Source organism: Cardiocondyla obscurior, linkage group LG04, assembly GCF_019399895.1.
Source record: "Cardiocondyla obscurior isolate alpha-2009 linkage group LG04, Cobs3.1, whole genome shotgun sequence".
Taxonomy (NCBI): Eukaryota; Metazoa; Arthropoda; class Insecta; order Hymenoptera; family Formicidae; genus Cardiocondyla; species Cardiocondyla obscurior.
The window spans coordinates 9,446,876-9,472,950 of record NC_091867.1 but is presented as its reverse complement, the minus strand read 5'-3'; the positions used below and the strand labels follow the sequence as shown (position 1 = coordinate 9,472,950).

At 48.1% G+C, this 26,075-nt stretch overlaps 1 protein-coding gene and 1 long non-coding RNA gene across 2 annotated transcripts in view; one reads left to right on the top strand and one right to left on the bottom strand.

The window, feature by feature from the left end:
- Positions 1 to 26,075, bottom strand: part of LOC139101746 (uncharacterized) — a 70,074-nt gene that overhangs the window by 3,265 nt on the left and 40,734 nt on the right. Inside the window, exon 5 of the long non-coding RNA XR_011545610.1 lies at positions 16,284 to 16,332. This is a non-coding gene — a long non-coding RNA (uncharacterized lncRNA). The remainder of the gene's footprint in view (positions 1 to 16,283; positions 16,333 to 26,075) is intronic.
- Positions 917 to 5,979, top strand: Odd (odd skipped). Its single transcript, XM_070655135.1, has 2 exons — positions 917 to 1,686; positions 3,032 to 5,979. The coding sequence occupies exons 1-2, from the start codon at positions 1,124 to 1,126 to the stop codon at positions 3,378 to 3,380; spliced, it is 912 nt and encodes a 303-aa protein (XP_070511236.1). The 5' UTR covers positions 917 to 1,123; the 3' UTR covers positions 3,381 to 5,979.

Genomic DNA, 26,075 nt, shown 5'->3' with positions numbered 1-26,075 from the left:
AAACAAGCTGGCCCGGCAACTGCAATGGAGTTTGCAATAACAGAATTGCCTCGATTTTCGCGTTCACGTACACAACGCGCGAGGTTCATCCCCCTTTGCATGTAAAAAAAATCGTCATTTACCCATCGGGACGTATTTTCTATTTTTTCTTTTTTTTTTAAATATTGTATATAATATTACGACGATCGGAAAAACATTTTCGGTACAGATAATGTCCAGCAGTTATCAGTTACGGAGATGTTCTCTTTGAGAATTTAATGTTTCGGTAAATATCCGTTAAACACCGGTCTCTCTATTTTTTTCTTTTTTTTTTTTCTTGTAAGCTTCGCCTGGTCTCCTCGACGAAAATGATTTATTGCCGTATCGGGGAGATAAGGGCCGGTCGGTCGACGTTTTTTCCTCCTGAATTTCGAGCAAGATTCGTTCCACCCGCCGCGGCCCGTGGCACCCGAACTTAACGAAGTCGCGTGGATTACGTGTAAATTTCACCGATGAGGCTGGCGTGCACGTAATTGCGGGGTTTGTGCGCATTCTATCTCGTCGGCGCGACGTTTTCAGCTTACGTCATCTCTCTACCCTACCCTCCTCCCCCTCCCTCCCGCTTCCTCGTCGCGTCTTGCGGACGCGTGGCGACGACGGCAGCGGGAGAAATGCCGGTGGTCCCCGGGTGGGTAGCGTCCCGACGCCCCCGGTCACCCTAACCCGGAAGCTCCGCCCCTGTGGAAGTCGGGCCACCAACCGGCGTATCCAGCGCACGAGATACGGTAGGAGGAGTTGCCGTGTTGTCGTCGTTGGCGCCAGGTAAACGGAGATCCTGGACCCAGCCGCGGCGCTCTCGGCTTAGTATCGCGCCGACTCTCGAGTACATATCTTCTTGCTCGTTTTTTTTTTTTTTAAACCCCGGGAGAGTTCCCTTCTCTCCCTTCTCTGTCGGTGTATCACGACCGCGCGCTCACTTTTCGTCGCCGCGATCAGCCAACCGAATCGAAACGGGGTACGGGACCTATGTGGATCTCGCGGGCAAGGCGTCGATCGGCCCACGATCGATCATTTCTGAAGTGATCGCCGCGATCGTTATCTCCGGCGTCGATTGTTTTGCGCTTGGACGCTCGGAGGCACGCAGATGGAGACGAAAACGGAGCCGCTGACGCCGCCGCAGACCCCGCCGACGATCGACAGACCGATGCATCAGCAGCCCCAACCCCAGCCCCAGCCTCAGCCCCAGCAGCAGCAACAGCAGCAGCAGCAGCATGTGGTATTTTCATCATCGAAATGGGCCAAGTCGAACTTCCTAGGCAGCCGATACGTCCAGCAGCACCAGCCGCAGCATCTCCAGGCAACGCACGGGGTCCCTAGCAACTACCAAACCGCCCTTATCAGTAATTGGCTGAAGGACGCGGCCTTGTTAACGTTCAGGGGTTGCTGCCCCCAGCGCCCTTATCTGTACTACCAGGGCCACCCAGGGATGTTTCCGGTACCGCCGCCGCCGCAACCGCCGTCCTTCCTCGCCCGGCGACCGACGGGTCAGAGGCCAAAGAAGCAATTCATTTGCAAGTTTTGCAATCGACAATTCACCAAGAGCTACAACCTACTGATCCACGAAAGGACGCACACCGACGAGCGGCCGTACTCGTGCGACATATGCGGAAAGGCGTTCCGCAGGCAGGATCATCTGCGAGATCACCGGTAAATAAACTACAACTTCCTTCTAAAACTTCCAAAAGCGCTTGTTTCCAACGGCACGACGACGTGCGATATATTAATTATCTCGCGCGAGGATAAAATTATATTTAATTATATTTAATTACATTTTATCGTAGTCGATTTATTAAATTCACCGATAAAAATATTACTGCCTGCAATAATAAATTTAGATAAATTTTAATATTAATGTTACGTCAGTTGATTTCTTTTTCTTTTCTTTTTTTATCAATGGCTGTTTAAAAGCGTGAATAAAATTTTGTACGTGAATATAAAAATACATCAAGCTGTCGCACGTTGGTTTGAGAATTGTCAATGTATTTTAGAAAATGTGCACGCTCTTTGAACGTCCCTTAGGTCATTTCCCGTAGCCGACCATTCTTTATTTTTTGCCTTTTGTCCTTGGCACGTTAAATATACGATCTGTGAAATCCTTTGGCGACACTTGCGATCCCTTCAGAAAAATATGAAAATACAGAGGCATGGGTACCGATGATTTTATAAACGCTTTTACTCGTAACGTAACAAAAATTATATTGAAACTGTTGGCGAATAAATTTTCCCCGAAGAGCAACAGTTGAATTGGAAATTTTCTTTCCTTCGCTACTTGCGCCGACATCAAAAGCACTTGTCCCACTAATAAGAATTCGTGTTCACAAAGATATCGATGCCAATCGCGCGTTTATCGTTTATCGATATCGATACTTTGTATCACTCGTGCGTGGAAACAGAAAATGTCAATTTGCTTCTATCACCGACTACAGATAGCTTTTATTTCAAACGATAGCTTGCTTTACGACGTTTCGTATTAGCGACCTTTTCAAAATTACCAAAAAATACAGAAAAAAGAGAAGAAGAAAAAAAAGAGGAAGCGTGAAAAAATAAGTGACAATACAGTGAAACGGCTATCAGACGGCGCATTGAAAATTGAGGTCTTGCTTTACGACTTTTCACTCTGTAACCCTTCTGTTTCTTTCTTTTTTTTTTCTCCCTGGTACTCAACCTTGTCGTAAAACGAGTCCTAGCCGTATTGTCAATGGCGCCATGTACAATTACGTAGTATAATGGAAAGAAAAGTCTCGATCGAAATTACCAAGAAGGAAGCGAAGATTGCCAAGTGTCACGAAGGGAGTGAAAACTATGCGCAAACTTATTATTTATCGAGTTACAAATAGAATATCGTGCGCGGGCGACGTTGAATGAAGTTTCCTTATACCCCACGGAGTCCACGAGGAAGGAAAAAAAAAAAAAAGAAAGACTAGCGGAAGAAAAAGTCCGCCGGCGCGGAAGATCTCTGCGATCCAGAACTGACGAACTTCTTACGTTTTAGATACATACACAGCAAGGAGAAGCCGTTCAAATGCAACGAGTGCGGCAAAGGGTTTTGCCAAAGCAGAACTCTGGCGGTGCACAAGGTCATGCACATGGAGGAGTCACCGCACAAGTGCACGGTGTGCGGCCGCAGCTTCAATCAGAGGAGCAACCTGAAGACGCACCTCCTTACGCACGCGGACGTGCCGCAGGATCTCAGGATCGAGACCTCGGTTTCGTCGGACTCGAGGATCATGTCCTCCACAGAGGTTAGACAAATGGCAGAGCGGGTTACCGGCCTCCTGCCGATCCCGAAGAGCAGTACGCACAAACTCGGCTTCACTATAGAGGATATCATGAGACGCTAGAGATCGCTTCCGATTTCAATCTGCGTGCATTATCACTTTCACATTTCGCTTAGCGGTCCCTCACTTCCGTTTAAGATCTAAGAATTAAGTTAAATTGTCTTGATTTTATTATTGTTATTATATACTTTATTACAGTTAATTATATATATATATTTTTTTTTATTCGCGCGCTCTTCTAGCACCAGCTGGATTGGCTTCAGGAGAGCCGACAGAGATAGCTAGTAATAATTTTTTTTTTTAATTTTTTACACGGGTATCGAGAAGTCGAATATATTTGTTTTTATATCGATGTCCGTGCGCGTCTTTTTTGTGAATTCTTACCGAGATACAGCCGAACCGGAGTAACGGCGTCGATATAAAAATTAATTCAAAAGCTGCAAACTATTATTTTATATAAATATGTTAAGTACTTCATATTTTAAGAAAAAAAAAAAAAACCGACTTAGATAATTAGTTAACTTTGACTGAAATCATTATTCTTAGTTCTCGAAATACAACTGTCGATTTAGTTTCGGTTCCTGCAGTACTTAATTTTTTTTAACGGGCATTCTTAATTTTTTTTTTTACTTTTTTTTTCTTTTTTTTCTTTTTAACATGTTTGAGATATATACGAACTGCATTTGTTGACAGATGAGCATTTTCAAGACTCTAAAATCAATCCAAGGCTCAACTGCAACACGACAATATAGTTACGACACTATAGTTAGCGAGATTATAACTCTGAACTCTAAACAAACGCAAATTACCATGAATATTGACGTTAGTAATGACACAAAATTAGCAGGACTCTTGTTGCCTTACGCAATAGCACGGGATTTTAAATAGAGATGCCGCGGACAGCCATCAAGTACCATTAGCTCGATATAATTTGCGTCTGCTCTCGAGAGTCCGTCACGTCTAGTCAAGGAGTTGAAATTTTTCTAAAATTATCCTTCCTTGCATATTTTTCCCCGCGGATTACGTGAGCAGGACTGTGTCAGAAGAACCGTTGGCTGGCGCGTTAATTAGATTTTCCGCTTTTAAACTCATGCAAAAGCGAGACTTCATTTCATTACATGCACGCAGATTTTCCCACGTGTACTTTCCCCTCTGTAAATATGCTTTAAACAAAAAAAAAGAAAAAAAAAGAAAAAAAAAAAACTATTTATATCACACCACGAACACGAACATGTATAATTAATATTATATTTATATCGCATATAGGCGTATAATTAATTATATTTATCATACATATTTATATCACGCATATTTATACCGCTGCATTTAAGGCTAAGTTTTGTGAATACCCGCCGGAACGTTTGATTCTTGTAAGATGGAATTACGCGCGCGTTCGCATACACGACGTCCACGCGAGAACACTTCGACGGACAGCGAAAATATCCGTAAGCTAACGAGCTAAATCCGTAAAGCTAACGAGCGATTTTGTCAAAGGGAACCAACGGTGGCGTATAAAACGCATACAAGTGGGACGGTTGCCTATATACGTTTTCTAGATATGCATACGTTGCATTATTACATACTGTAAACTCCATAGTTCACACGGGAACAGTATTCGCTGCACGTCGAGTCGAACTTTTATCGCGCATCTCAATTACTCTTCTTTTTTTCCTTTTTTTTTTCTTTTCTTTTCTTTCTTTTTCTTTTCCTTCCCTGACTTACGACGCCGGTGCATTTCACTTTCTCCATCGCGTATTGGCACCGCGACGGGGGCTTCGTGCGATCGTAGCCGGCCGAGGGTACTCTCGATCTCCTCGCGTTCTCCGGTAATTTATTCCCGTCGTACATCAGAAGAGTTTTCGAGATTCGTTGTTCCAGCGCGCGTGAGCGCCGTACAAAAAAAAAATAAATTCTCAATCGGGAGATTACCGGGCCGGGGCCGTACGTTTGAATGACGCGCTCGGGACGTGGCGGTTCGACGTACGAAAATTTCATAAATAATTCGTGTCGCACGTCCCACCGGTGGACACGTCGCGTGTGTGGCATTAAGGTAAACGCGCGTGAGAAGTACAGGCTTAATTGCGCGTAAATCACGAAGCCTGGGGAGGGAAGCGTTCCCGAGAGTTTACCGGGACCCCGAAAGCGACGAGAGTCCGTAAAGCGCGCCTCGCTATTCGGTGCGCAAGGGCGTCGAGATAATTAATCGCTCCTTGACGAGACAACGATCTAACGCCGGGAGGGGTGCGACGTTATCCGTGTCGCGTATATCGACGGTGTTAATCGAGGTCCCTCCGGCCGCCAGATATCTCGCCGTTTCCCGTAAAATTAGAAATTTAGATCAGATAAGAGAGAGAGACCCGGAGCGAGGTGTAGGGCGACGTTTCCTGGCCGGTTATAGCGACACCACCTTTCCCTCCGATGCCACCGGCGACCCGCGCGACGGTCCCACAGATTCCTTTTTTCTTTCAATCCGAGAAAAGATACAGCTATACGCGCTATCCGCAGACCACCCACGTCTCCCACGTACAGGGTGTATACAGAATTCTTTTCGTCGCTCTTTTGGAGACCGTACGACGATTCTGAACGGTTTTTAAAGCGTTAAGGAAAACTCGATGGAAAGAGTTGACGGTTTTTCGGTATCTGGTGCCGATTAGAAATTAAAAAAAGAGAGAGAGAGAGAGAGAGAGAGAGAGAGAGAGAGAGAGAGAGAGAGAGAGAGAGAGAGAGAATTTTTTAGAGATTTAAAATCGACAGATTTGTAGTAATTAAAGCGCTGAATATTGTTAATTAGTTAGAAGCGCGATTAGCGGTATTTAATTAGATTCCGGCTATTTTTGAGGATTCTGTGGATAAAAGATACTCGGCACACCCTGTATGCTCGGTTTTCGGCCATATCTCCGTTTCTGATTTTCATTTAACGCGCGTGTCTCCCAGTTTCGACTCGCACCGTTGAGTTACCAACTAATTTAAGATCGCTGTAAATACTTATATTCGTGTAGATAGTCTGTAGGTGTAAAACTGTCTTCTTCTGTCGTGTAGTTCCGTCGTTGTCCGGCCCGATGAAGTCGCTTGTGCTCTTATCGTCGCGCTGAATGTGTGGAGGGCACTTAAGCGGCATGAAATATTATCGGGCTCAGCGCGGTTATCTGTTATTGTACGATCATACCAAATAGACGAGAGAGGAACAAGAGAATACCTCACGCTAGTCGATCGTAATGTATATTTAAATGTTGTTGTTAATGATTGAAAATAAAAATTATTCCAAACAATGTAACTCGTTGAAAAAAAAAAAAAAACGAAAGCACATAACAACGTTCCCATAATTTTAATTTGCTCTTAAAATCTCCGCCGTCATTTGTCCAACTTGTATACGTATCAATTTTTTTTTTTTTATTATACGATTTGCGACAGCAGTGTGTAATGTCTTCGTTATAAATTGTATAAATTTTCTAATTAACTCGTGTAGTTATATATTTTTTTTTTTCAGTGTACAGTACACGCGCTTTCGCATATTCTCCAGATTAAAGGATTAGTGATCCCGTAAATATGAGAGAAACGGAGAGAATGTATCCGGGTTCAATTTAATCTCGCGAAAGTAAACAAAAAGTAGTTCCCTCGGCTATCCCTTTTCTACGCGAGTCGTTATGTGGATTCTACGGGAACGAGGCTAGCCATCGTTCCCGACTTTCCCGACAATAGCCGGCAGTTAACGCGCTTGCCGGTCAGTTAGTGCTGTTTAACTTTAATTAATTTCCGCGCCTTCCACGGTACAATAAAGCGTGATGAAACGCCCGTGCAAACAAGACGCTCGCGTTTCCCTTTGCTCCTTCATCATCGAGCTAATTTCTGGACCCTGTCATCGACGCATGTTTGCCCGTTTCCCGTTTATACGCGCGTTGATAACGCGCCGTTTCCGCGTGAACTTTAAATTAAATCGCCAGGCCCAATATTGGCAAATCCGGGGCAATAAAGCAACGCGATAGCGATCGCCGTTGTTGAATCTGTATAATTTACATTTACACCGATTGGCAAGCGGAATATCTGTCGCAACGTTTATCATTTATACCTCTAAGAGTGTCTTATCCTCGCAACGTAACTTTTCCTTTTCCCGAACGCGCGACGAAAATATTAATTTAAAAATAATCGTATGTAAATTTCGAACGTTGTTTAATTTTACGTAATTTTAAGATTCCACGGTTGAAATAAGGTGCAAAAAAAAAATTAAAAAAATAATTAGGCAATCTCGTAATCGTCAATAATGTTGTCAGATGGTACCAAAGAGGAGATACGTTTCTGGAGTAGGTAGAAACGATATCAAGAATTGCGGGAGAGAGAACGATTGGTCGGAAGAGGGATGAAATGATGAGTGGAAATAAATTTCGTAGGAGAAGGAAGACGAATGGTAAAGGACCGTTCAGCCTGGTACCCTTTACCGGGCTCTCTCCCCGGGTGGACGATTTAATTACAATAATCACAATGTTACGGTTCCTGGTATTTTGCCCGGAGCACCGCGACTTGTCCCACGAAGAGGCTAATCGTTTTCCCAAATCGACGATACCGTTCCGCACAGATCCCCGATGCCAGCTAATGGTATCGGATTCTTTCTCCATTTTGCCTAATAAAAGCAGAATGGCCGTTCACTTTGTTCGATCCGCAACCCTATCCCACACGAGTAGTTCTACAATTTATTTTCCGCAAGACGACGAAGATCCTTTCGTTTGTAATATGAATTTATAATGTAGCGCAGCGATTGTACGAACAAATGTAATCTTAATTTTTGTCAGTTCTCCTTTTTTTTTTTTTTTTAATTAAGCGTACGTAATGTAATATCTTTAGAATTTTTTTAGATATATTAGATATATATTGCATAATTTGTTACGTATGTGTATCGTTTTTTGCAAAGGGAATGTACAGGAGAAAGAACACGGCGTGCGAAAATAAAAAGAAGAGGGGGGAGAGCGAAAACTCGAGAGGAATTCGAGGTAGCGACTTCGCAATTGTGGGAGTTAGCACCGTGGAATGTCATGAAGTTCTTTCTCCTCTTCCTCCCTTTCCTCGCAGGTCCACCTCCGGAGCTCTAAAACGTTAACCACAGATTACCCGGTGGATTAGATCGCTCAGTCGGGCGAGGCCTCGAGCTACGATTGCAGGGCAAAAAGAGGACGGGGGAGAAGGAAGAGAAGCTGCCACGGTCCCCTCACGGTGCTCCGCGTGTACCCTCTTATTAGGGCGTGAGCCTTATCTAAGGGTCACAGCGCCCCGGCGACCTCGTGGGTCCCACAGGGACCACGAGGCTCGTCCAGAATTCCAGGAGTTGCCGCGACCGCTACGCACACAGGCCGCAGACGAGACTGGTGAAGCCTTCTTTCAGGCTTCTGAACACTAATTCCGGTCACCTTTGGATAATAATGACGAGGATGAACCGTGAAGTAATTACCGGCGAGAAAGGGTAGCGAGTGAGATATATTTCCCTCCGCGAGTCGGTCGTGAGAAATCGAAAGGCGCAACGCATGTGTTACTCTGTACGAGTTGTAATATAATACATTCTTTTATAGAGACATTGATTATATTAATTCATTTCGGTTGATCGAGTTAAGTAAGTAAAATTAAATAAATTGCAAATAAGAGAGAGAAAAAAAAAATTAAAAATAAAAATAAAAAAAAATATTACACGTACGACGGTATCCTTAAAGAATCGTATTTGTAAAGACCTGTGATTTATACACTTCGCAGAAGCGTCTCCGCGTTCGAGCAGTTTCAACGCGTAAGTAACGGTTCTCGGCTCTCGCCGTTCGAGGGAGAGAACGATTAAAAGTCGGGCGATAAATTTTCGGAAAATTAAGAACTTCGCTGCCGGCCGGGTGAGACCGGTACGGGTAACGTTCAGGAAGGAACGCGTAGGAGCTGACCCGCCGCGGGCCCGGAGCCTGTGGTTAGGGCGGTACGGCGACCGCTCTCTTTTTTCGGGCCCCGAACGATTAGGTAAACTGTATGCCCACGGCGCGCGGTGCGCGCCCACATTGTCGGGGTTTCGCCGTGCTATTAGTTAGTAGTATAGTTTAAACTCGGGACAACGCGCGCCGGGGGTGCGCCACGGAAGACGTAAAGACGAAAGGGAGCGAGCCGGCGAACTCCACCCTTTTAAACGTCGCTAATTCGCGACGGGACCACTCGGTCCCCGTCGTCGCCAACCCTCACCTCGAGAAGGAGTCGCGCAAAAAACGACGACGGAAGTGGGAAAACAGCGGGGGCCCTCTCCCCCCCCCCCTTCGCCGGCACCACCGGGCTGCACCGAAATGAGGGGTCTCGGACACCCGGATTCCTTCAGCGATAATCGATCGTCTACCCCGCGTCTCCCCTTCCACCACCCCGCCGCGCCCGACGGAGATCGTTCTCATTTTCTTCGCTCGTGCGGCTTTTTTTTCACCCGGCCAGCTGTCGGAAGGGCGTCGTGGGAGGAAAAGGATGACGTTGTTTTTTTTTTCTTTTTTTTTTTTTTCTTTTTTTCCCTCAGATCGCTCTCACCCTCGGAGACACGGCGGTACCGATACACGGTCCATTATCGACGGTGCAGCATCAGCCCGACGTAGTTTCTCACACGGTTTCCTCGCCCAAAGTCGTCGCCCGTGTCACCCGCGCGGATGCGAACGCACGTTCCCACCTTCCCGGAACATACGCCGCAACATTCCGATTGGCGCGTCCTGACCCTTTGCAGCTGGCGGCTGCCGATGGGTGCATCCACCAGCTGCTACCCTCTAACGGAGGGCCTTTCAACGATCGGGTGTCTTCAAATTTTGCCTACGAGCTTTACTTTACGAGAAAAAAAAAAGAAAAAAAATTCTTTTATTTATTTCATGTTTCACCCATTATTAGAATTAAAATCTTTCGGATCTCGCACAATTTCAGGACCTCGAGTAAAGTGCATAACATATTCCACAATATCGTATTAAAAATAATTTAAGATATGTTTAATCCGATAAAAATTGAAGGACACCGCGAAGCCTGCTTTAAATCACACCGCTGCGCGCTTTCAATGTTCGGATGCGGCGGCGTTTCCGATAGAACTTGAGCTCCGAATGCAGCTTGACGTCGCGCCTCGGCAATAAAAGCTCGCGGTAGACGAGATAAACGCGTAAATCCCGTTGCCGGGGCGTCGGTCGTCGGGCAACCGCGGATTATCGGTTCATAATTCACGACCGCGCCGGACAGTGATTGTCAGTTTGCCCCGCCGTTACATCCGTTCGGCCGCACTTCGAGTCCGCGTAATGGATCATTACACGTCGGGCGATAATCAATTTTCGAAGTGCCGGCGCTGCGAACGATCCCAGAGCGCCGCGAACGAGGGTGAGAGAGGAAGCGGGTAACACGGCTTTCCGCTCGCTTCTGGTTGCAATTGAATCGATTATGCCGAAAGGTCAGAAGCCGATAAAAGTGCTCCTTTCGCTTTCTTTCGTTTTTTTAATTTAATTTAATTTTTTTATTTTTTATTTTTCAATGAGCATTCGCCGCGCAGCGCTTTGCCCGTTTCGTCACAGTATTTCCTCGATCCAAACCTTTCGCGCGCGTTTGATAAATCTCCTCCGCTCTACCTTTCATTTATCGCATTGAACACAATCGGGGTCGCTCAAAGCTAAGCTTCAGCGAAGCAAAACGTAAAAGTTTTTCCCTTCGAACTGGAACGCGTATTAATTTTCTTCTTTAAGCCGAGATCTCGGGGGGGCCTTTCGCGGCGAAAGATCCAACGTGTCGCGCAAAACTAATGAATGATAACTTTGCGAATAATAATAAAGCGGCAATCAAGATTGCTTGCTTCTTTTTTTTCTTTCTTTACAACTTTCTTGCCTTTCGAATATATACCTATACATATTTATGTTTCCGGGGCTTCTCTGGAATATACTTTTGTTTCTACGCTAGAGAAAGTTCCTGTGGGAACCGCGGCCGAGAGAGCGAAAACCAGCCGGGCGTGATCCGGTAGCAAAGATGGCAGGGAGGCATTCCGCCGCGCGTGTGCGACTGATAAAGACGGCCTATGGTACTCGTGGACGAAGAAACGAGCGGAGGATGCGAGAGGATGGACCTCGCGCTCTGGGAGGGATGGTATTCGATGGGAGCCGAGGGAGGAGATCGGCCAACATAGAGAGGTGGACATAGGCAAAATAACAGAGGCGTAGAAGGGGGGAAGAATGGAGTAGCGGAAGATGAATACGGGTGGTGGGTGGATTGTGGAAGAGGGAAAGACGGAAAGAATGCGTCGAAGGAAGCACGGGGTGAATGGAGGACGAAGGGCAGGAAGGTGGAAGAGGAAGGGGGAGTGCGAGATCGCGGGAAGGAGGAGAATGTGGGTGGAATGGCGGAAAGAAGAGAGAAGAAGAGTGCTCCGCGCCGACGACGGAGGAGAGGGAAAGAAGAATATGCGGCAAGGGAGGGTTTCGCGGCGGGACGGACGAGAGAGCCCGCGATCGGCAAGACGTTGCACGGTGAAGGGGGTTAGTTAGGCGCGTGGGGCCACGTGCGTTCCCACGGTTTCGAGAGAGCTGCATATCGCGCCAGCCCTCTCCGCGAAGGTCTCGGTTCTCTCTCTTTGCGAAGCGCGCGGGCCCTCCTCACCTCCTCCGCGGGAGGAGAAAGACAGAGAGAGATAGATAGATAGATAGATAGATAGAGAGAAAAGCACTCGATGGAGGTACAACGTTGCGCTTAAATATATGCACGCGGCGATCCCGACGACTTGCGCGGATATACATATATAGATATGCACGTTTAAAAAAATGAATATATATATAATTCCACCGGCATCACCGCCGCCGCCGCCGCCGCCGCCACCACGTCCGTCCTTCCTCTTCGCTAGCGTTGGCGGCGCGCCGACCTCTGACCTCCCATTACCGGCTCGACCGACCGGCGACTTGACTCCCTCGCGCATGCAGGCTCGCGTACGGTACACGCCGGTATCTCTATCGATGTGGACGTGCACGGCGTCGGGGTCCCGGGCATAATCCCCGGATTGTAGGCCCACGTCGACCGCGGTTAACCCTCCCATGTGTTTGACTACCATCCGCGAAAAAGCGGCCGAGGAGCCCCCTCGAGTTCTCGGGATTCTGCGGCGCGGAGATGCCGGAACAATGTCCCCCGATAAACGGGGACGCGCGTATGTGATATTCAAATCATCTACCGCGGCGTGGATTCGCGTAATTATATATCTTTCGCGGGGGCCAAGGTGATCTCCGCGCGGCATCGGGGACCGCATCGCGCAATAAAATCCGAATAAGATATTACGAGTGGGAGAACGACGTAAAATGTTTAACAATCACTTAAGTAACGACGAGCCGAGGGTACCTGCGGTTTACTGCGGTGGATGTTGGCGCATTCCTGCGCCCGGGATTCATCCGCGCTCTCGTTCGCCGTCATTAGGTCCGCGCGGCAACCGGCGGCCGCGGCATCCTCTCCGTTCCCGGGGCAATTTGAAGTAGGCCGGCGAAACCATTAGGAGCATTTCTCGGAGGCGAAGGGGGCGTTAAACGGGACGACCGGCGACGTCGTCGAGGGATCGTATCTTCGTGTTAACGACACGGCTTCCTCGGTCCTCGCCGTTCGCTGAAACGTGCCCGCGCTTGGACGCCGTCCGCGTCCCGAAAGGAGCTTTTGATTCGCGAATACTTTCGAGCACGTACGACACTTTCGCGGACGCGTTGCCCGCGCGACACTCGCAAGGTAACGAGGTAAATACCAGCGTCGTAAAAACGTAAGTACGTATTCTTCTAATACCCGGACGTCAATAAAATTCCAAAAATTACAAAGTACTTTATAAGTGCCCGGTTCTCCGTCAAGTGGAAAAGAGGGAACCGTAGAGGAGGAGAAAATCGCGTTTACGGCGCGTGGGCGACGGAGAAATCAGCCGAGGCTTCGAAGAGCAATTTTCCTCCCGCGGGCGAACAGAAACGACTGCAAAACGCGAGTTCCGCGTTCGCTCAATCGGCGGTAACACAGTCAGGGGGGGAATTTTTTCTTTTTTTTTCCCCCTGCGGACACGACAGAAATCAGCCGGGGATCGGTCCGAAAGAGAGATAAAGAGAGAGGGAGAGAACGGGGGTCCATTGCGGAGCAGCGCGCGCGGGGCACCCGCGCCGCCAAAGAAGAAGACGCGCAAGATATTCCCAAGAGCGAAAGCCCGCGCAAGCGAGGTCACTCCACCTCGTGGGAGGGCCCCCGGGCGCCGCGTAGCCTCCCCCGTCGGTCTTCATCCCGGCCACGAAAAACAAGACTCCACGGGGCTGCATCGGACGAGCGCGAGGCGCGGTCTTGCGTCCAAGACCGGCTGAAGCCTAACGAAAATCGTGATACCGCGCTCACCAAAGGATGGGAGATTAATTTGCATCTCGTTCAACGAGGCCCGAAAATCGACCTTTGTACATCTCCGCGCGGCATTCGACGGGAGGTAACGCACAATTTTCGTAGAAAAATTTTTTTTTTTTAAAAAAAAAAAGCTTTTAAAGTAGAGTTCTAAAGTCGGATATTTTCACTTTCATTCATTGGCTTTTTTTTATTATGAAGCTCTATGCAGCGCGCCGTAAAATTGTACGTTGAGAAGTTTGATAAGGGAACGTGGATGCTGTCTGCAAAAATGTTCCGCGAGAGATAGAGAAAGAGAGAAAGAGAAAGCAAGAAAGAGAGAAAAAGAGTTACGCTCTTTAATAGAATTATTAAGCGAATCGGCGCGATAAAGGCGTTTCTCCTGCGTCTTTAGCGGAGATTACTTATCGCGAATGGGTCGTCGGAACGAGCGATAAAAATCACGCCGCGGCGCTTATCGTCCCCGTAACGTTTCAAACTGACCGACGCCAATGTTGTTTCGCGCGTGTCGGCGATAAGTTAAGACTAGTCAAAGTACGGCCGCGCTGGAAATGCATCGGCGTTGTAATTTATATTATTCCCCCGAGTACGCCTCCGGTGTGTACCGCTGACCGTAATAATCGTACTTACCCGCGCGTTACACGGTGCTAACAAGAAAGCGGAGAGCGGCAAAAAGCGGAAACGACAGGGGGAAAGGAACGAGTGAACGAACGCGGAAAGCGAGGGAGAGAGAGAGGATGGAGAGAGAGCCCGAGCCAATTAGTTACTTTACGACCAGCAAGTAACATTTAACTTGCTCGCGTTTAACCGAGATTTAAAAAGAAAAAAAAAAAACGAGAAAAGGGTGGCGAGGCGATCATACTCCGAGCAACACGCGACCGAATCAACGAATCGCAACGACCACGATCGTAGAACTTGGTTCTAAAACTTCTCTCCGCGTCTCGAAATTGAAAAGCAAACCTGCGGGCAGTAGTAAAATTTTTGCTGCAAACCGGTCGAGACGAGCAAAAACGAGTCACTGCTTGCACCTTCCGTTCCATTCATCGAACTAGGCGCCAGATAACTTTTTCAAAAATATTTATGAAAGGAAATGCGTTATGACACTAGTCCAGACCGTTCAAAGGGACGTGACGAGCATTCTTAAAAGCAGCGGACAAAAAAAAAATATCCACGCAGGAAAAATCATTTGACGCGTTACTCGACTGTGGCAAATTGTTTTATTGTCGCAGGAAGGAATGTACTTTGAGTAAAATGCAACATTTACTTCTTAAAAAAGTTATTTCAACAATTCTAAAGGAACTCAGGTAAAAACAGGTAGGGAAAAGAAAAAAAAAAAAAAAAAGAAAAATAAAATAAAATTTTTGAGAAAAAAGCCTTTTCACTTCCGTCCGCGCTAAGTGTTTCTTTGAAATATAAATTAAAGTGACAAGGAGTGACGAATACCGATTGCGGCGCGTCGTCGTTCGTTATCTCGACGTCGCGGCGGTGATCTAATGAAATAACGAAGTACGCGGGGACGTAATAAAAATCGTATCCTCGCAACGCGGAGGAACGTAGGTGGCGAGTTACCAGGGAGATATCTCATTAACGGTCGACTGTGCCCGCGAGAACGAGATAATTAACGCGTTAAACCGACGCCGCGTCAGGATTATCAGGCCTCTCCCGGCTTTAATTATGTGTGCCCACGCGTTGTCGCTACCCTATCCGACCACCGGTCCTACACGTAATCGAGTCTACACCGAAGTTCCCGGCCACGTGCGTGATTCATCCGCGGAAAAAATATTCGCGGTGGACAAGCGCATGGCGTTGCGCGACGAAAAGCGCCAGGTGTCTTAAAAATTTCACACCACGAACGCAAATTCCTCGGGAATGCTCTCGACGTTCGCTATTTTAAATAACGTTGTCCGACAAATAGGCTACCTTTTGGTGTCCGGCGGAGTTAATTTAACGCTTCGAAAATCTACGCTGCGTGACGAAAAGAATACAAAAAGAAAAAAAAAAAGAAGGGGCGCCTAATGCAAAATAAATAAATTACAATAATATTCGACGTGCTACAATGCTTTACAACGTGACGACAAAATATCCAGGGGAATTAGGCCCTTCGGTAGACTGTTTCTTCTTGCGGATTATTAAGGTAAAAATAACAGCACCGGAAGGGATAACAGGTAGTCGAGGCTACTGCGCTGGAGGGCCTAATCTTTATGCCTTTGTCTATTTTCCAAAGGAATAGATGTCTCGTTGCATGCCAATCTCGTGTCGATCTTATCACGTAAAGTAAACAGGGGACTTTTGCATAAAAGGAATAAAGAGATAAATTATTTTTGATATTTCGAGAAAAGCGGCTGACGAATAAGGGAAAAAGGAAAACAAACATATTTCCCAATAAATTATCTCGATACATATACCTTTTTTTTTTTTTTTTACTTTTCCGGTTGTGCCATTAAGATTACCTATCGTAAAACGAAAGGAGATGCGTTTATTTGATGTTCTTTTTCCGGTCATAATCATAGAAACTATCGTTTATCTCAGAAAAAAAAAACTGTTAGCGCAACTGTATTAACGCAGAAACTTTACACGTGTACATTTTATATTTCATTAGAAAAAAATCATGCAACTTACAAATCTGTACGAGGCTTCAGCGGAGTTGTATGTAGAGTTCTGGCAATAACTGTAACATAAAATAAAACATATTAATGTAGAGATGTTAGTATTAAAATAAATATAAAAGTAAAGCTTAATTTTTTTTAAAATAAAAAAAAATAGAAATGTATATTTATTTAAAAGTTGCTCCGCCGATGCATGATGCAACCATAGAATCGAGTTAAATAAAATGCAACGAGACGGTATAAGGTAACGCACTCGGCGCGCGATTCCATCAGTATATCGTCGCGGCATTAATGACGTCGGCCTCATGTATTTTAATAATTATTCGACACGTGATTTGTCAAGCGGAATGGAAATCGACCGACGGGCTGGCCGGAATCGGCGGGGAAATCGCAAGGTGCACCGTAGGATCCCACGCAGAGACGATGATTAAAATTGTAAATATCTGCGGTCGACCCCCGGTGTTACGACCTTTGCGCGCCTCTGGCACCCCACCGCCTCACCCCATATATTAAAGGATATTAGATTATGGTAAGCGGCGCGCATTAACGAACGCGGGATTCGCGGGCGTCTCCCGCTATACGCTCGCTTTACGCTCTCCCCGGTCTGGCGCCATTTTTCACGCACTCAGGGCATCTTCGTACGGATTCGATTGGCGATTTCTCTTCGGCAGCCGCGGCCCTTTGTGGCCGACGAAACCGAGCGAATGAGCCCGCGCCGATATCGCGCCCAGTTATGCATTATGTATCGCCGCTTTAAATCCCCGAAATTAATAACACGGTTTGGGAAGAACGGTATTTCTCAAGCCGCGCTTTCAGATAAAATCTCGCAGAACTCTCTCGTGCGGGTTCACATTTCGTTATTAATATGCTACGACGAAGAATAATTTCTTTATTAAATACCAAATTAAAAAAAAGGAAAAAAATTCTTTTTAAACGTGCAAAGCACAGAGTTTGCTACGTTTATTAATATCGATCATCTCTTAAAAAGATAGTGACCAAAGAATGACGATTAAGAGTCATCGAAGATGACAACGGAAACGCGGGAGAGAGGAGAAGCTCGAGTCAAGGGGGACCGAGCGAGATAGTCGAGGAGGGCCCCGCACGATTATCCCCTCGTAGCTGTTCGCGAGGTGCAATAAAGCACTCCCTTCGTGGGCCCCGGATATACCTTTGCGCCGGCACAATCGTCGTGCCCCGACGTCCTTTCTCGCGGGGGCCCGCGTTGCGCCGCGTGGGTGTATCGACGGAGACAAGATGAACGTTAGAACACGAGCCGGTCCTTCCTTCGCCGGCGTTCCGGCGGTAATGCATGGGTTTCGTGTCGCGGCGGGCGGCACACTTTGTAACGACCGCGGCCCTTTGACTCGATTAATCATCGATATGTGTGCACACGTGCGGGGTTGCGTCGAGTAGACGCTGGTCCGGGGGGTGTACCTCAATCGCGAAGGAGTCAGCTCGGGTAACCGCGAGGTAAGGAGACGCGCGTCCGTAGGTCCTTCTCCCTCGTCGCGAGATAAACGAGAGCGCCCGTACTCCGCGGATCGGCACACGGCCCCGCGTAAATCGCGCAAGCAAAGACGGGCGTCGCCCGCTCGCGTGACGCTCGCCGAGGGAACTGTGTCGGCGGTGACGTAAATATTAGGTCGGCGCGGAGCGTAAATCAACCGACCCGACGACAGAGAGCTACCACGTCTCCGAGTATCTTGACTCAGGTGTTCGCGCGTCAACTAGCCGTTCACCGTGGACTCGCGCCGGCGACGATTAAACGATTCATTGATTAGCTGTTTGCGATGAACGGCGGCATCAAAGACCGGCCGCCTCGAAAGCTTGAAAATGTTGAGAGATCATCCTCTCGCGATTCACCGACGCCGCGTGTCTTCGCGCGCACGGCACTCAGAGCCGGCCGACGACCGGTACCTCGTTTGCTCTGTAGCGCCACGATGAAGGATGGATCGGAGCGCGCTCTCGCAAAAAGATGTCCCTCGATTTACATAACACTGGGACCCTCTGCCTCGCCGATCGCGGCGGATTCCAGGAAATCACCGGGTAATTCCACGGAATCGATCGGCGTGGGCGCTCTCGGGGCCCGAACGAAATCCGTCTTCGTCGATTTCCGTTGTCATCGTGTCTGCCCGTCGCCATGAGGCATCGCCGTGAGGCTGCGATTTCGTAGGGCAAGAAGGGGGCGTAAGTGGGCCCCTCGGAAGGCCTCGGGCCGGGCTCATTACCAGCAATTGTGGCCGAATGGCACCCCGTGGTGTGGTACACGGCTGCATCAGCCCCCGCCGGCCCCGGCCGACGGTCAGCCCCGAGCGTGCCCCTGTCCGTCGCACGACAACGGGATTTAATTGCTCGATCAATCATTATTTTCGTGGCCCGTCGTTAACCGCTGATAGACTAGGCGGTGCTGCGTGCCCTACGAGCTAGTCCCTGATTGCTCTATCGCGTACACAATAATGTCGGATCATGTAACTTGATTGTTAATTATGGTAAAGCTAGGAGAAATAATTTTTCTCCCCGAAAATAAATTTCCCGAAATATAGTATCTGAATTCTAGTACGAAGTCAAAAGAATGTAGCGTCTCGTAAAACGTTCCGTTTTTTTCTGCCCGAGGGTAGGGTAATAAGTGAAATTATTTTATCCACGAGATTTGATCGCGAGGTGGGAAGACTACGAGTACCTGCTTGTTCCATGTGGAACGCACTTGGCGGCGACCGCGTTGGCTGAGTTGGTTTCTTAAATAGAGGAGAGCGCGCGACGATTTGACGTCGCCGCGATTAATTGTGGTTCTTTTATACGGCGCAGACGGGCGTGCACAATTAGGTAACGTAACCGCGCATTATCATGACAATGAGGTATCGAGGGGAGGAGGAGGAGGTGAAAAAAGAAGCGGGCTGATCGATCGGATCGCGGTGTCTTTGACGGTGACCGCGGAATAGGTCGTCACCGCGAAGACGGGCAACGCACCGCCCCGGCTTCGTGGCGTAAAGAAAAGAAAGAGAAGCGCGCTGAGACAGCGTGGAGACAAAACGACCCACTTGCGAGACTTTTACGATCATTCTCCACGCTCTCCCTCGCGTCATTAGCCCGGTAGGTGAATACGTGGGTCCCACACGCGGTGGTGACACACGTCCTCCGTGCGCGACGCGGGCACGGGGCACCTCATATAAGAAGGGAGGTTCCCCGGTCGCGCGTTTCCGAGAAACAATCTGTTATAGTGCTCCACGTGAATGGCGAAACGTAAAAATATCACCCGGGTTCCCACGTGGCGAGCTCAATGGATCGCGCTGACCAAAGGGAGAACAGGGGGAGGGAGGGAGGGAGGAAAGGGTGAAGGGAAACGCTCGGCGAGAAAGACGGCGCTCGGAAGATATCCCGCGAAAGGGAGACGAGGAAAAAAAAAGAAAAAAAAAAGAAAAAGAAGCGGTGAAGTCGTCTCTCTGTTTCTCTCTCTCTCTTTCTGTCGGAATGACGGGCCCCGAGAGGCGGCGATGCGGTTTCTACGCGGGAGAAAGAACCGGACGGGAGAGAGCGAGGGGGGAAGAAATAGAGGAGGAAGGATTCGTCGCGGAGCGCGGTTTTCAACGAAGCCAATTATTAGATGCGTCACGAGGCCGCGGGCGGGTCGGCGGGGGTGCCGAGTGTCGTCGTCGTCGTCGTCGTCGCGCCGTATCGACGGCAAGAGAGTTTCGAGTTTCGTTTTCCACGCCACTCGCGATGCCCGTCCGGCGAACGCGCAAGCTTTCACGGTCCCAGCAAGCTCCGCCGGATCTTTGGCTTTTGATTCATCGCTGCAGCGAAGCGAAACTGGCCGGCCCTCGCCGCCGGTACCCCTCGCAAATGCGCGCGTCATAATGCAATCACGATCCTGCTAATTGCCTCGCATAATCAGCATTCTAAGGCACGTTGTTATACGCGCGCGCCGGCAGCTGGACGAGAAAACTTTTAAAGCCTTAGAAAATACTTTTCGCAAGATATTGACGGAATTTATTATCTTACTATCCACGCGTGATCGAATTCTTAATGGTAACGCGAATTAACAAGAGTAATGGAAAGAATGTGATTTAAAAATTGTGACTGACCAAATGATTTACTTCACCCTTGGCAAGGCGCGACGAGAACCCGAAGTGCAGGCGGCGCGATTTTCGAGCGTTTAGAGCCACGCATTTCACCTGTTACGCAAATCTTACGCGCCACGTGGAGGAAGAGGTTGCCGCACGGTTAAATAACACCGCCAATGGGCACCCGGGTCGCAGGCAGGTATTGCCGTCCCGAGATCGACTTGACGCACCTTTGTGCAAGCGGGGCGAGGCGACCCGAAGAATATATCCCTCTCCCGAGGTGGAGAAGAGACCGAGACGCTGCGGGGACACTCGCTTCTCGCGCGGCCCTGACAATGGACCATTCGTCCGCCATTGTGTCCGCGGCACATTAATTGTCTCTTTGAGGCCCGATGACCTCCGCGGATATGACTCTCGCCCTCTCGCCGCCCTTCCCCTCCCAACCCCTCTTTCTCTCCTTTCTTGCGCCTTTCCCGCCCGTTGCCGTTTCTTTTTCACCCGGCTCTTTTCCCCTCGCCCGATTCCCTGCCTACCTCGAGATGCGCCCGTAAGTCGAACGTAACCGCATGGGGGCGGAAGAGGTGGACCGTGCGACTCATCGGCGATAAAATTGTCCCGTGGAATCGACGCCGTCGGACGTTTGTCGTGCCGGCAACATGTTATTTCGCAAATGATCACCGTGGGCGCCAGCGCGATCTTTCACGCGAAGCCTCGCTTCATGCGCCTGAACTTGTTCAGACGCTCATTAGGGAGCCCGCTTTCGCGCAGGGTACGCCGTTTCATTGTAAATTAATTATAAATATACGACGCACTAAGAAGATAGACTTCCTCGAAAGAAGGACGGATCTGCCGCGCGCTGGAATTCATTAGAAAGAAATTTTAACGAGCCAGGAGATACAGTCAGCAAATGGTCAGACGTGGAATCGTCACTCGCAAGAATTAAGTCCTCTGCTCCGCGGAATTAATTAATGCAAAGAAATTACGGGAAAATAAATTCTTTATAAGACGATTATTATTATTATTTTTTTTAGTACAAAAAACAAAAAAAAAAAGAAAGATGAGAGATCGAGGAGAAAAAATAAAATAAAATAACAAAAATTATTGTGGGAAAAAGAAAAAAGATGCAAGCGGAATAAAAAATCCCGTGAGCTTAACCAGATATTATTTATATCCGAGCTCAGTAATATAAGTCCAACGCCAGCGAGAGGGTTCTAGCTTATGCTCGGGAAGGACGTGAGGTTTGGGTGGCCCGCGAGTCTATCACGTTTGACGGAAAGATCAGTTAAAGAGAGAAACTCAACTCGGAGCGCCGAGGGAGATTTCACGTAGGTGCCTCTCGACGTTGTTCGCTGAATTACGAGCGATATCGAGGGAACCCACCGATATAATTAAGAAGACGGTCATCGTGCAGCGCCGGCTTGTGTCTCTTTTCTCCTCGCTCGCTCGCGGTGGAATCCAAATTTTATGTCGGTATCATAAAAGCGCGTGACGGCAGAAGAATTAGGACGGCACTCAGACTCTCCGCCGCGGCCTTACGGCTTCGCTAGAAACATTATAAAGGTTAATCCACACTGAAACCTTGACGCGACGTTAACACGTCCCACGGGGACAGTCGTAAGGATTATCGCACGTACTTCGGAGGGAAGTACTAGTCGGTTTTATTAATCACTCGCCGGACGCGACTCGACAATTAAACGTCTCGTGGTGCGCGCGCCTATACGCCGCACGGTGAACATCTGTCGTCCATCTCGCCCGCGATAAGGAAAGAAACGTTCCCACTTTGTCGCCTTATTAAACACGCGTACACTTCCAACGCATAAACGTAAATTTCCGCCTGCATAAGAGCTCTAAATTTCGTGATTTTATTTATTAACACGGCGTTAAAACGCAGACGGATGAGGTGGCGGGGGACTGGAGGCGGCCGATTTAACGAGTAAAGCCACGTGAAGCTTTGTGAAAATCGAGCTTAAGACGATCGTGCGAATAAACGGAGGGAAGAGATGAAAGGAGAAGGAGCGAATGCGAATGAGTAATATGGGTTCCTCTCTCGTTTCTTGCGAGGACGGCCGGGGAGGTAGACGAGGGTGTCGCGATTCCCCGCTGCGCGTTGATGGCCTCATCTAGCCTAGAGGTCCTCGGGAATTCACCGGTAATTACCTTTTCTTCAGATCGACGCCAACGAGGTTTCGTGCCGACCGCCCGGGCGCCCGCAATCTTTTATTCCGCTACCGAACGCTATGTTGACGTTACGTGGACAATCCGAGAAAATCGTGTCGCATGCAAATTAACTATGCGCCCTTTAACGCACCGCGGGAGGGCCAACTCTTCCTGTCGCTTTAGCCCGCTGATATACATTTCGTTTTTTATTCCGTTTTCGGGCACGATCCGCTTCAGATGCGAAACTGTCGACAGCTTTATTGTGCGCTCATCAGATATTACGAGCGACGCTTGTTCTCGGAAGTTTTATCTCACATCGCGGGGCATTAATCACGCTTAGTAATAAGCAAAAGTTGTAACAAGTAAATGCTGACATTTCGATTCGCCACGCGAGACTTTGATATTAAAAATAAAAAATTATTATTTTGGTATAATTTATATTTCAGATTTTTTTTTTCTTTTTTTTTTTTAATGGATCGTTAAATCGTTAAATGCTGAATATTAATTCATAGAACTTAGAAAAAAAGAGAAAGATCTTGCAATATTAATTTTTTCTAATCGCATTACGCAACAGTTTGATATTAATAAAAGATCGGGAGTTATAAACAGTAGATTTAAGTTTCGAGCGGGCTACAAAAGGGAACATATTTCAGCGTTCGTTCGGAAGTATCAAAGGGAACGCGAAATAGGAAGATAACCGCGCGATCATATGCTGTAATAATTTCTGTTCGAAAGCAGGGAAAGAACGGCGATCCGTTATGTTCGATTCTTCCACGGCTATTCACTATCCGCATGACATGGATATAAGTTACGAGCCTTCGAATAATTACACGGTTCAGTCTCGACCCGAGAGAGTCGCGGTCAGCGGAAGGCAAAAGACAATTTTACGCAGCGGGACACCATCGTCCCTGGCGATCCGGTGGCAGCCTCCTTTTCTGGCAACTATTTGCCCCACGGAATCGACAGCTGCGGGCCTGACTGGTCACCTTGGACGCAGGAAGATATCCATCAAAGGTCAAACCCGATTCATTAGTCTGCTTTATACGTCCATATGTTATTTCGAAGAAGCGCGCGCTGCTTTTTGAATAATTTCCCTCGAATTTTTATTTTAAGATCGATAGCGCTCCGAAGTGTCGTTGAAGCGTACAAGCGTGCGCGACCAGAGTTCCTACGACTTATTTATTAATAACGAATGCTAAAGAGCTTGTTAACAATTCGTACGTTCGCGTCTTTTTATCTTAATCGATCTCAATCGGCGATAGCTATATCGAAAACACCATCGGTAAACGCGAGGAATACCATTCGGATATAAATCTGGCCACCGCGGATCGCCCGGTATTTCGCAAAAGTCTCGTTTTCTTTGTGCGCGCCGTTTTTTTTAAGCACCTCGAAACTTTGTGCGCGAGACGGCGTTTCCTCCGTGATGCGAAGTCGCAGCCTTCATTAGCCCGTTCTACACAATCTAAGAGCGCCGTCGGCCGGCTTATGTAAATCAGTCGCCGCGTAATTGGCACTGAACGAAAAAGCTAATTACCAAAATCGTGCACCCGAGACCCTCGGAACCCAGAGCCCCATCAGCGCCCAGCGGGGAATCGCGACACCCTCGCCCCCTCGCTCGCCCGACCGCCCCCGCGCCCCGCGCCAACGGTCTTTTTATCTTCTGCGGATGCATCTCTTCCCGGACACGATCACGAGACCCTGGAAATTACTCATCCACCACCGATATATACAACTACCTGCTTCTTGATTATACGTCGCTAATCTGAGATGCTGCGCCGGCGAATGGAAGTGTATCTCGATTTCTCTTTCTTTCACTCGTGCGATCTGTCGTTTCAGCAGAGTATCGTGAAAATTTAATTAAAGTAATTATTTACTTTCTCACCAATGTATGATTAAATTTTAATAACGATTTAAATGTTGCGTTACATATGTAAAAAAAAAAGTTATTTGTTTAATCAAAATTTAAGGACTGAATTAATTAAAATAAATTTGTGAAAGGCGTTTTGAAGTAGAATAATTAGCGACGTACTCGATTGTTTTATTCTTCTTATATAACGAAAGCATCTGATAATCGATTTTCCTGCTGCGCTTTCGGTCGGCGCACGACAATGAAGGTTTATCCTTTACTACGAAATCGGAGAATTTATGGGACCGAAGTGCCTTTCATTTCTGATGAAACTCCGTTGAAATAGACAGATCGCATGGTCTCCTAGCGCCCCGCCCCCCGTTCGAGAGTTTCCCAGGAATAATCGCCAGGGGGTCCGTGAAGTCGATACGACCCGCGCTACTATATTTCAACCGTTCCGCCTCGGACCCCCAAAATTTGTGGTTTTCCTCAAACAACAGCTCCCTCACATTATCTCCGTCGCACGCTTTTTACCCCTTTGTAAAAGAAGGGGGAGGGAGGGCAAAAAAAAAAAAAAAAAAAGAGAGAGAGAGGCTGTTATTAATCGTGGCGCGACCCGTGAAAAGACCTTACGACGAGGATGATGAGAGGAGGAGACGACCGCGACTCCTATCCACCTACCTGCAGCGGTAAGGACGCTCAGGTAGCCGGAGGATCCTTTGACCTATCCACCGCCTGTCCCGCGGGATACGTCCCGTTCCTGTCGAGAACCTTCTGTCTTTTCTCTCGCCGAAGAAATTCTTCTGAGACGGGACGATTCAAAGGGGGAAAAGGGGAGGGGGGCGGAGTCGCGCCAACTCCCGCGCCGACTCCCGCTATTCATTTTGCTGCCTTGTGAAAGACTGAAAGAATTAATAAGTGACATCTCACGGGGGAAAAGGTTTAACGCGTCAAGGGAACGAGACAGAAGCGAGGGAGCGAGGGCGCGGGCGAAGGGAAAGGGCCCGAAGAGGCGGGCATCGGAGGGAGAAAGAGACAGGGGGCGGAAAGAGGGTCCCGCGCCGGTGGCTCCTAAACTCCCCATGTCTTTTCCCTACGGTTGACGCGGACGCTTCTTTGTTGCGCCGACCGGCCGCGCCCTTTGTCAGCCGGGCGAGAAAACGGAACACCTTGTCTTAGGTCGCGCGTAACACAATGCCATCCGACAAACCCGGCGTCCAAAGAAATCCGAAATGGCCCGGGACGGTAACGACGTTCCAGCGTTTAACGCTCACGAGTTATTCTTTCTGCCTATCGCTTTGTATACTTTCTAGCTTCGGGATCGAAGGGTACCTGGGTGCTCGATAATTATCGAGAATGACATCCAATAATGTATTATACATGCCGTAGTCCCGGGGAAACCTCGAATCGCCGTATCTCACCGCGAGGGAATCTTTAATTTTCTTACCCTTTTATCTTCTAAATAACCGGATGAATTTTATTATTAATAAAAAGTTAATCGAAAAACTAACGGTGCTGTTTAAAATAATTTCTTTTTTTTTCTTTTCTTTTTTTTTTTAATACAAGTTGCGCACCCGCGGCTGCCGTTCTCACCCCTACCGCGAAACTGTAGACATCGTCCTGGGTGGCACGGCGATAATTACCATCGTGAGACATCAGCTCCTTCGCCAATTGGCCGATCGAAGTGATGGCAATGATGACGAAGGTACCTGCGCGTTCTCTGTGTCGTCCGAGCGCAAAA